At 41.0% G+C, this 12,210-nt stretch overlaps 1 protein-coding gene across 1 annotated transcript in view; it reads right to left on the reverse strand.

Moving 5' to 3' along the window:
• The window catches only part of LOC127870087 (eukaryotic translation initiation factor 3 subunit M-like), a 68,650-nt gene that overhangs the window by 40,878 nt on the left and 15,562 nt on the right, over positions 1-12,210 (reverse strand). Inside the window, exons 3-4 of the mRNA XM_052412750.1 lie at positions 8,336-8,477; positions 6,037-6,160 (exon numbers count right to left, since the gene is read on the reverse strand). Coding sequence (XP_052268710.1) covers positions 6,037-6,160; positions 8,336-8,477 — 266 coding nt within the window. The remainder of the gene's footprint in view (positions 1-6,036; positions 6,161-8,335; positions 8,478-12,210) is intronic.

The following is a 12,210-nucleotide window of genomic DNA, read 5'->3' on the forward strand; positions in this document are numbered from 1 at the left end:
TGAGAAGGAGTCCTAAAGAGAGGAGCTCCTTCCAAGAGAACTCTGGGTGTAGCAGAAGCAGTTGACGATCGAGCTGGTGTAAGAGCCAATCGTCGAAATACTGAAGCAGTTGAACCCCGTGTAATCGGAGGTGTGCGCTCACTGCAGCCATGAGTTTGGTGAAAACTCGTGGAGCTGTGGCCAATCCAAAGGGCATCGCCCGAAACTGGTAGACCTGGCCTCGAAAGGAGAAGCGCAGGTACTTCCGGTAGTTGGGATGGATAGGAACATGGAAGTATGCATCTTCCAGGTCCAAGGAAACCCCCCATTGCATGGGTTTGATGGAGCGCCGAATGAAGGCAGGAGTCTCCATCTTGAAAGTAGGTTTGACTAGAAACGTGTTGAACACTTTTAAGTCTATGACTGGTCTCCAGGAGCCGCTTTTCTTTTGAACAAGGAAAAGGCGACTGTAAAATCCTGGAGAACAAGGGTCATGAACCCTTTCTACCGCCTGTTTTTCCAGGAGTCCGAGAATGGAGTCTGGAAGTTGTGGATGCGGAGATACCAGATCTATTGGGACGCGAGAGAGTGGGGGCCTTTTTTCGAATTGAAAAGTGAGGCCTTGTGTGACAAGAGAATGAACCCACGCGTCTGAAGTTATTTGGAGCCATCGATTTGCGAAGTGCATAAGTCTGGCCCCGACTGGTACCTCCGGCATCAGAGGTTGTGGCGGTAGAAAGGGGTATGACCTAGGGCTGACCTTTAGGAGGTCCACCCTTGCCGGAAGAAGGATTAAATGACTTCTTGTCCGCATTGGGTTTGCCCTTACTCCAATTTTGTTTTACAGAAGGCTTCCGATAGGAAGTTGTTCTGTTCTGAAAAGGAGGCCTATTTGTGGGCTGACGTGGAGCAGACGGACGCTTAGTAGGGAAACTGTCCCTTTTAGCGTTCTTGGCCGGTTGGGCTCCTGGGGGCTTAGAAGCAGGGCGCTTAAAAACCACAGGGCCCTGGCCAGAGTTGCTCCTAGCTAAGGAGGCATGTATCTGATCTTCACGATCAGCAGTAAGTGCCGACTGTATCCTCCCTCCGAAAAGAGACTCTGCTGTTAGTGGAGCAGTTCGAAGGGAGTTTACGCCTGTTTCCAAAAGGAAATTATTGGGCAAGGAAGAGAGGATGAGGTCTCTCCGAAGCCTTAACATCTCAGACATAGACGACGCAGCATTGTGAGATGAACACTGCGTAGTACGTGAAAGATGTATCAACAAGGCCCGGAGCTCCTCTGGAATTGAATCAGAGAGCTCCCAAACCAAGTCTAAGGCTGTGGCTGCCATGAGATCTAGCTGGTTAGCCAGACCTATGGAACGGCGTTCTCTCAGCTCCCAATTTTCCAACAGGGAAAGAGGGACTGATGTATGGGTAGATGATGAAGGCATTGTAAGTGACAGCTTACTAATGTCAGCATCAGGAACTGGAAGTTTGGAAAGGTCCAAACCGGTAGCAGGGTCGGGTACCGGGGCCTTATAACTTTTCCCGCCGTCCATCTGTTTAGGCTCCGTCAGCTCCTTAGGGGCTTTCCATGGAGATGGCGAAGGCTTATTGGCTGGTTCAAGTGACTGGAAAACAGCCATTGTGGAAGAGCCAATAGGAAGGCGTAGATCCACTCGGGAAGTAGCCTTACTTATCCTGCCGGGCTCTCGTCTGCGTGCTACCTGCTCTGTAACGGTAACCGCAGATCCTGTAAGAGACAAGGAAGGGCGGGGGCAGAAGTCCTCATCTAAGGTATTGAACATAAGTTCGTATACCTGATTGATGGAGGCCAAATAATAAAGTTCGGCCTCATCAGACTCCGAACCCGCCTCAATCGAACCGTCTGCGGGAGCATTGGATTGATTGAAACCGGTGGATATAGAAGTAGGAATAATAGATTCATTTGCTTCTATCATGAGAGAATCGTTTTCCGGCACCATCAAAGATATAGCTGGTAAGTTAGGTCTCTCAGAGATCAAGTCAGCAGACTCACTTTGAATACCAGAGGTCGCTGGTAAAGGATCAGTCAAAAAAGGGACAAAGATTCCCGGCGACTGTTGGATCCACAAAGTATTGGGATTTGATGGTGTAGCGGCAGCCCAGGGTATACTTCTATGCAATGTGGAAGAGACCCGTGGGGCTGAAAACGCAGCCGAAGTGGTTAGATTAACCCCTGTACCTTGAGCCTGATATGTATGCAAACTAGTGTTTGAATACAAATTATGCTCAGTGGTTGTAGGAACGGCTGAAGTGTGTGTTGAGGCCAAAATATAGGCCGACACACGTGGAAGGGTGTCAATAGATTCCTCAGAGAAGGATCGACTAGGGGACCTAGGAGTCCGAGAGCGCCTAATAGAGGAAGGTCTAAGTCCCTTATCCCTGCGATGCCGAGACACTGTTCGGCGGCGCTGGGAATGATGTTTCCTGATCGAACGTCTCCCCGAGCGCTGGCGTGATCGCTTTTTACGAGGCAATCTACGCCGAGAAACACTCGGTGAGCGTGAACGACGTCCCCTCCGATAATGATGAGGGCTATTTGAAGTAGACGATGAGTCATACGACGACGAGCCCGAGGTGGAGGAGTAGCCGGAAACATCAGACACTACACGTTTACGTCTGTGACTCACAGTAGAAACGCGGCTGCGTCTACCTTTGTGGAGTACTGACAAGGTAGTGTCAACATCTACGGTGACCGGAACTGTCTGTGGCACAGACCGGTACCCGGTGACCGGATCGGTCATTACATGACCGGTGACCGGACCGGTCAATGACCGGTGACCGGTTGACCTGTGACCGGACCGGTCATAGCATGACCGGTGGCCGGACCGGTCAATGACTGGTGACCGGTGACCGGTCATAGCATGACCGGTGACCGGACCGGTCAGTGACCGGTTTACCGGTGACCGGGTGACCGGTCATAGCATGACCGGTGACCGGACCGGTCAATGTTGACCGGTGACCGGTGAAGTCTCCGGACCGGTCAACTGGTCATTCCCGATGAACGGACCGGGCAAATTTTGTCCGGTGACGTCACGGGGTAAGGACCGATGCCTGGCAGCTACTGGTGGCATATGGTCAAGATCGTGTGGTGAAAAGTCCCGACACACGGAACTTTCCCTACGTTGATCTGATGCCGAGTCATTCAACTGGTCATTCCCGATGAACGGACCGGGCAAATTTTGTCTGGTGTCGTCACGGGGTAGGGACCGATGCCTGGCAGCTACTGGTGGCATATGGTCAAGATCGTGTGGTGAAAAGTCCCGACACACGGAACTTTCCCTACTTTGATCTGAACTATTCTTGTTGCGTCCACGACTCTTGAAGGGTCGACGCTTTATGGCCCAGGTATCTGCAGACCAATGCTCACAGAAAGGGCAGCAGTTATCCTGGGTACATCCTGCACACGACAGGCAGCTACCATGGTTGTACCATGCTGCCCTTATGTGTCCACATGTGCCACGTGTTTGAGGCATATTTTGCCTTGAACAAACAAACAAATACACAAAACAATACAGAAATACACGGATATATATACGGAGAATGTTTTAACGCAATACAAAAACTTCTCTATTCTGTTAAACAGAAGAATCCAGCGAAACAGAAGCAACAATTAAGTCAATAACAAAAATGTCGGCCTTAGTATATCGCCATCCGGAATAAGAGTGAATTCTGGGTAATGTCCCGTTTTGGTTGTACGGCTACACAGCACTATGTGACCGTTCTGACCTACCTGATGGGTTTATGAAAAGTGTGGGATTCCTCGGACGAAAAATTCCGGATAAATTACGATCCTATCGGAGTAAGTAAGCATATGACATCAGGTAACGTAATTAAGCTATTAAAATTGGGAAATTAGTGTTGTTGTTGTTTTGCTAACACATGCTTCAAAATTGAGGATACAAGTGTGTCCAGTATTATATTTACTAAGGTTGATCTTATGTGGATGGGAGATGAACAAAATATTGATCTAAAAAAAAAAAAAAAAATGTTTTTTTTTTTTGGTTCCATTGGGAATTTTTTGCTCCCATTTGGGAAAAATATATACTTTTTTCCATTGGGAATGGGTCCGGTTACCAGACCCGATTTTGAATGAAAAAAAACACTTATCTATTTTTAGGTGTGGCGACCTTGACCTTAGAGATATTGACGTAATTCTTTCGCGCGACACACACTCCAATACTGGTGAACAAATGTGCCAAATGATTTTAAAATGTCACAATGAATGACATAGTAATTGCCAAGACAAGCTCATTTATGGCCATTTTTGACCTTCAAATGATTTTAAAATGTCACAATGAATGACATAGTAATTGCCAAGACAAGCTCATTTATGGCCATTTTTGACTTTCAAACTCAAAGTGTTACCTTGACCTTGGAGATATCGACGCGATTCTTTCGCGCAACACACCGTCGAATGATGGTGAACCAATGTGCCAAATGATTTTAAAATCTAACAGTGAACGACAAAGTTATGGCCCGGACAAGCTCATTTTTGGCCATTGTTTACCTTCAAACTCAAATTGTGACCTTGATCTTGGAGATATCGACGTAATTCTTTGGCGCGACACACTGTCTAATGATGGTGAACAAATGTGCCAAATGATTTTAAAATCTGACAATGAACGACAAAGTTATGGCCCGAACAAGCTCATTTATGGCCATTTTTTATCTTCAAACTCAAATTATGACCTTAACCTTGAGATATCGACGTAATTCTTTCGCGCGACACACCGTCTAATGATGGTGAACAAATGTGCCAAATGATTTTAAAATCTGACAATAAACAACAAAGTTATGGCCCTTCCTTCCTTACTTCGAAAAACCTGGTTAAAAATGACCCCCCCCTGGCGGCCAATTTATTTTACCGGTCCAAACCATTTTCGAACTCAACCGTCATATCCAAGAAGTTCGCAATCTGTCAAAAAAACTGATATAAATATTAGTTTCTGTTAGTCTAGAAGTTGCTTCAAAAATTAAGTTTATAAAATAAGTCTAACTTAATCTAAAGAACACAATTTATGGAGAGTGGAAAACTCCAGTTACTCAAATGTAAAAAATAAGAAGAATTTAAAAAAGTTATTTCAATCAAAAGAGTCTTTGTAATTTAGAAAATGCCAAATAACAAGGTTGCCATGGAAACAGTTTCATAGCACAGTAGTCTGCTAAATACACCAAAACACAGTAGGTTAACTTGGCTTATCAGTAAAGATCAAAGATAAAGCTCTACAGTGCATTAGTACATGTACATTTAATTTATGAGAAAGGTTTATTAAATTGCATGCAAACTACTGTCTTTATGTACACCACATTTTATGTAAGAAGTCCCAGGTTTATACAAGGGAGTTAACTATTACTTAACTATTAGAAAGTATGTACAGGTTATCTTTCTTTAACATTATGGCTAGACTGTTTTCACTAAATACATATAGAGAAAACTACCCGCTCCTTGGCAGCCATGTTTTTCAAGCAAAGGTTACCACTTCTAAACTCATCCAAGATATCATTGGGACAAGTCTTCTGAGCAAGTTTCATGAAGATTGGAAAATAAATGTGGCCTCTAGAGTGTTAACAAGGTTTTACTATAGCCATTTAAGGAAAAATGCCCCGCCCCCTGGCGGCCATGTTTTTCAACCAACCGACATCATTTTCGAACTCATCCAAGATATTTATTGGGATGAATCTTCTGACCAAGTTTTATGAGGAACGGACAATAAATGTGGCCTCTAGAGTGTTAACAAGATTTTGCTATAGCCATATATAGCCATATAAGGAAAAATGCCCCGCCCCTTGGCAGCCATGTTTTTCAAGCAAACGTAACCATTTTCGAACTCATCCAAGATATCATTGAGACCAATCTTCTGACCAAATTTCATGAGGATTGGACAATAAATGTGGCCTCTAGAGAGTGTACAAGGCAAATGTTGACGTCGCACAACGGACGACGGACGACGGACAAAAGGCAATCACAAAAGCTCACCAGGTGAGCTAAAAAGAATTCTATCAGATATTTCAAAGAAAACTTGAGCTGACCTGGTCAAGATCTGTGATCACCATGGAGGCCAGATCTGCATCTCTGGAGAGCCGCAACAAGCTGAGGTAGATATCTGCCTTTAACGCAGACTTATCTCCAAGCCCGTGGAACAGGTTGGATAGTCTAGCAAGAAAAAAGGCACAGATAATAGCTACATTCTTCTTTATCATGAGTTATGATGTTCTTAATGACAAAGCTTATCCAATTACTTTTTATGATAAATTAATGATTGCTGCTCAAACATACTGTATGAATCAATAATTAAGTGACAAAGTTATTATCTCAAGGAATGATCAAATAGTATATTTCTATATAAGTGTTTCACATTTTGATTGTGCTTATTTTTAAATCATTCCCTTAGTCTATAAAAATATGTTCATCTGAAATTCAACAAGACCAGTCTTAACAAGAGCACCGCCCTGCGGGTGCAGACCGCTCATCTATTTTCTTTTTAAAGGTGAAGGGACTCTCATTTTCAATCACAAAGGAGGGAGGGGTGGAGTGAAGAGGGGTGTATAGTGTGGGGGTGTGGACATTTATTACATTATTTTCCAAAAATGCGAAAAAAAATGCAAAAAAAAAAAACAAACAAAAAACATGGGGGAGGGGGGGGGGGGTGGGGGGGGGATTCTTGGGTGCGATGGTTGGACGGTATTTCAAACATAAAATAATAAAAATAAATATTTGTGTTTTTTTAAATGAAATTTGGGGGGGGGGGGGGGGGGGGGGGGGGTATAGTGTGAGGGTGTGGTGGTCATTTGTGAGATGATCTTAAAAAAAAAAAAATTAGGGGGGGGGATTCGGGTGGGGGGAGGGGGGGGGGGGTTGGAATTCTTGGGTGCGAAGGAAGACGGTATTTCAAACATAAAATAATAAAAATAAATATTTGTTTTTTTTAACCGTTTCAAAAAAAAAAAATTTGGGGGGTGGGTGGGTTGGGGGGGGGGTATAGTGTGAGGGTGTGGTGGTCATTTGTGAGATGATCTAAAAAAAAAAAAAAAAAAAAAAAAAAAAAAAAATAGGGGGGGGATTCGGGGGGGGGATGGTTTTGGTGGAGTCTATTGTGGTATGTCAGGTAAGAGTAGTTTTGTCAAAGTTTCAATCAAATCTAATCATAAATATAGAAGTTATGGCAATTTTAGCAAAATTTAATAATTTGACCTTGAAAGTCAAGGTCATTCAAAGGTCAAGGTAAAATTCAACTTGCCAGGTACAGTAACCTCATGATAGCATGAAAGTATTTGAAGTTTGAAAGCAATAGCCTTGATAGTTAAGAAGTAAAGTGGATCGAAACACAAAATTTAACCATATATTCAAAGTTACTAAGTCAAAAAAGGGCCATAATTCCGTCAAAATGACAACCAGAGTTATGCAACCTGTCCTTTTACTGTACCCTTATGATAGTTTGCGAGTGTTTCAAGTATGAAAGCAATATCTATGATACTTTAGGGGTAAAGTTGACCAAAACACAAAACTTAACCAATATTCAATTTTCTAAGTATAAAGGGCCCATAATTCCGTGCAAATGCCAGTCAGAGTTACATAACTGCCTGCACAGTCCCCTTATGATCGTTAATAAGTGTTGCAAGTATGAAAGCAATAGCTTTGATACTGTAGGAATAAAGTGGACCTAAACACAAAACTTAACCAAATTTTCAATTTTCTAAGTATGAAAGGGCCCATAATTCTGTTAAAATGCCAGTCAGAGTTACATTACTTTGCCTGCACAGTCCCCTTATGATAGTTAGTAAGTGTTGCAAGTATGAAAGCAATAGCTTTGATACTTACGGAATAAAATGGACCTAAACACAAAACTTAACCAAAATTTTCAATTTTCTAAGTATAAAAAGGGCACATAATTCTGTAAAAATGCACGCCATAGTTATCTAACTTTGCCTGCCCAGTCCCCTCATGATAGTAAGTAAGTGTACCAAGTTTGAATGCAATAGCATTGATACTTTCTGAGAAAAGTGAACCTAAACGCAAAACTTAACCAAAATTTTCAATTTTCTAAGTATTAAAAGGGCACATAATTCTGTCAAATTGCACGCCAGAGTTATCTAACTTTGCCTGCCTAGTCCTCTCATGATAGTAAGTAAGTGTACCAAGTTTGAATGCAATAGCATTGATACTTTCTGAGAAAAGTGGACCTAAACGCAAAACTTAACCGGACGCCAACGCCGAAGCCGACGCAGACGCCAAGGTGATGACAATAGCTCATAATTTTTTTTCAAAAAATAGATGAGCTAAAAATGTATATTTATTAACAAGAAGAGAATAAACAACAAATATGCTCACATTCGTAATCGAACACTTCCTTTTTTGTCACCCTTGGGTAAGTTGGCAACTTTTTTACAGAATAAATGCACCAGATCATCATTTCGATCTGAAGGTACTACCAGCAGCATGGAGATTATACCATTGAAAACCATCTCCAAATCTGAAAATAAATCTGGTCAACTTTACTTTCTCGTAGTCTCCCTTAATTGTCAGTTTACTATTACATATTTTTGTTATCCATGCATATAATCATTTAATCTACCCAGACAAATTGGTCTTAATAAATTTCTTTCATCATGTTGACATTTATCAAGAAATAAATTGGTGTTAGTGTCAATATTACCCACACGCATAAACATGTAAGTTATTATTACTTAAAGTTTGATAATTGCAATAAAGAGTACCTAACAGAGACAGACTCATTACTGGTAGTAATATGTTTCGACTACACTGAAACTCCAACATAAGGCAGATCATGGGGTTGAGGCCACAAAACGGATTTGCATTATAGGTTCTGAGCTCATCCATTTGCCAATACATGCATATTAACCCTACCGTATCGATAACTGTATGCATACTGCTTTATTATGTGCATATATATCTGATAATCCTATATAATTACTGCACCAATTAAAAATATCTATATTCTGACCATTTATGACGATATATGTGTTTAAGAATTTCATAAATACAAACATACACCATTTTTGAGAAGTGTAAAGTGTACATGGCATTAGGGACAGCGTTTAATGAGGCACTATTCAAATCAATTATAACAACCAATGGACAAGTGAGTTTAAATTTAGGTTGAATGAAATAAGATACAAAGCAATGTTTTGTTGTGTCATCCTGTCATGCAAAAAATTTGCTTTTCGGGGACTTCCTGAAAATCATGCAAATGAAGATAAATTTCCATAAACAATTACCCAGTGTTTGGACGGAATCGATCTCCTTGATTACTTATGTAATTTCTCTTTGATATTTTCAATAGCCTTTTAGAAGACAATATTTATCATATTCAGCAGTGTTTTTTTTTTTGGATGAAATATTCGGCGTTATTCGGCCCCATTCCCCCATCTCTAGAGTATATATTTTTCCCCATAATATTTGAAAAATTCCCCTCTCAGAAGTGTTATTCAATTTTCATCAATACCTCATTTAAATACGTCTTTCGTTACAAATTTATTTATTATAATTTCCCTGAACTGCCGCATCCGCATGTTTACTTTCTTTTAGCCTTTACCGCAAACCGTACGTAGTTCACTATCACGACTTAGGCTTTACGACATCTACCGCAAAACGTACGTATTCCACCATGTCGCACAACAGCAAAAGTTATCGAAAAACAAGAGGGCCAAGAAGGCCCTAGTTCGCTCACCTGAGAGGAGTCGGTTCATTTAATCTTTACCAAACATCAAACTTGACCTTGATATTATCCAGACAAACATCCTGGTCAAGTTTCATCATTATTGAACCAAAACTCTGGCGTATGGAGTGTTTTTGTTTTTGTAATATTTTACCTGGTGACCTATATTTTGAGTTGACCCCCCTTACCAAACATCAAACTTTGCTTACAAAAAAATATATTTTGACCAAGATTCATAAAATCTGAAAGAAAATTGTGACCTCTAGAGTGTTTACAAGGATTTTGTATAGTATAATGAAAATTTGGACAATCTTAGGGCAATAATTATGGCATTAACTATGTGATTTTGATCATTATCAAACTTGACTGAGATCTTTCAGCAACGTTCATAAAAAATGCTTGAAAAGTGTGAATGCTAGAGTGTTTACAAACCAAATGTGGACGAACGGACAGCGGACAAAGACCAATTCTAAAACCTCACCTGAGCAATCAGGTGAGCTAAAAAGAGTGTTTCACCGATCTGAGCCATTTTCAAACTTATCCGAGAAATCAATAAAACCAATTATTGACTAAGTTTCACGATGATTAGGCAAAAAATGTTACTTCTATAGTGTTCGATCACAAGGTTTCTCTCTATATAGTCACATAAGGAAAACTGCCCCACCCCCCTGGCAGCCATGTTTATTGACCCACCGGGTCATTTGCAAACTCATCTGAGATATATATATAACAAATCATTTCACCAAGTTTCATGATGATTGGGCAAAAAATGTGACTTCTAGAGTGTTCACAAGCTTTTTTTTACTATATAAATATAAGAAAACTGCCCCCCCCCTCCCCCAGGCAGCCATGTTATTCAACTGACCATTACCATTTTCCTACTCAACTCTCGTATCAAGGAAACAAATGTTCTGACCAAATTTCATGAAAATTGGGCAAAAAATGTGACTTCTAGTGTGTTCCCATGTTTTCACTATATACATATAGAGAAAAATGCGTGCCCACTGGCGGCCATGTTTTTTCGACGATCTGGACCATTTTCAAACTCGTCCAACATATCAATAAAATCCAATATTTTGATTAACTTTCATGATGATTGGGCCAAAATTGTGACTTAGAGCGTTTACAAGGTTTCTCTATAGCCATATAAGGAAAACTGCCCCGCACACTGGCGGCCATGTTTTTCAATGGACCTGAACCACTTTTGAACTCAACCAACATATCATTAAGACAGACATATAGACAAAGTTACATGAAGATTGGGCATTAAATGTGACTTCTACGGTGTTTACAAGTATTTTCTTTTTTTTTGACCTTGTGACCTAGCTTTTGACCCAGCATGACCCAGTTTCAAACTCGATCGGGATATCATTGGGACAAATCTTCTGACCAAGTTTCATGAATATCAGACAATAAATGTGGCCTCTAGAGTGTTAACGAATAAATGTGGACGGACATACGGACGACGGACATAGACCAGTCACAAGTCACAAAAGCTCACCTGAGCAAACAGGTGAGCTTAAAACAAGAGCTGTCACCATAGATGACATATGCCCCCTATAAACGCTTTGATAGAAGTTATTTTCGATACCTAAACGCAGATTTCAAAACCTAAACGCCAACCCTAAGTTCAAGGTCAAGGTCACAGGGGTTAAAATTTGTGTTCGTATGGAAAGGCCTTGTCAATATACACATGCTTTCAAATATGAAGGTTATATCTCAAGGGACATAGAAGTTATGAGCATTTTTCGAAACCTAAACGCAGATTTCGAAACCTAAACGCGGACCCTAAGTTCAAGTTCAAGGTCACAGGGGAAAAAAATCTGTGAGTATGGAAAGGCCTTGTCCATATACACATGCATACCAAATATGAATGTTATATCTTAAGGGACATAGAAGTTATGAGCATTTTTCGAAACCTAAACGCAGATTTTGTAACCTAAACGCGGACCTTAAGTTCAAGGTCAAGGTCACAGGGGTAAAAAAATGAGTGCGTATGGAAAGGCCTTGTCCATATACACATGCATACCAAATATGAAGGTTATATCTCAAGGGACATAGAAGTAATGAGCATTTTTCGAAACCTAAACGCAGATTTCGATACCTAAACGCGGGCCCTAAGTTTAAGGTCAAAGTCACAGGGGTAAAAAATTGTGTGCGTATGGAAAGGCCTTGTCCATATACACATGAATACCAAATATGAAGGTTATATCTCAAGGGACATAGAAGTTATGAGCATTTTCGAAACCTAAACGCAGATTTCGAAACCTAAACGCGGACCCTAAGTTGAAGGTCAAGGTCACAGGGCTACAAAAATTTGTGTGTATGGAAAGGCCTTGTCCATATACACATGCATACCAAATATGAAGGTTATATCTCAAGGGTCATAGAAGTTATGAGCATATTTGGAAACCTAAATGCAAAGTGTGACGGAAAGACGGACAGACGGACAGACAGACGGACAGACAGTCCGATCACTATATGCCCCCTTTTCTTCGAAAGGGGGCATAAAAACATCCAACCTCGA

This window comes from Dreissena polymorpha, chromosome 1, assembly GCF_020536995.1.
Source record: "Dreissena polymorpha isolate Duluth1 chromosome 1, UMN_Dpol_1.0, whole genome shotgun sequence".
NCBI lineage: Eukaryota > Metazoa > Mollusca > Bivalvia > Myida > Dreissenidae > Dreissena > Dreissena polymorpha.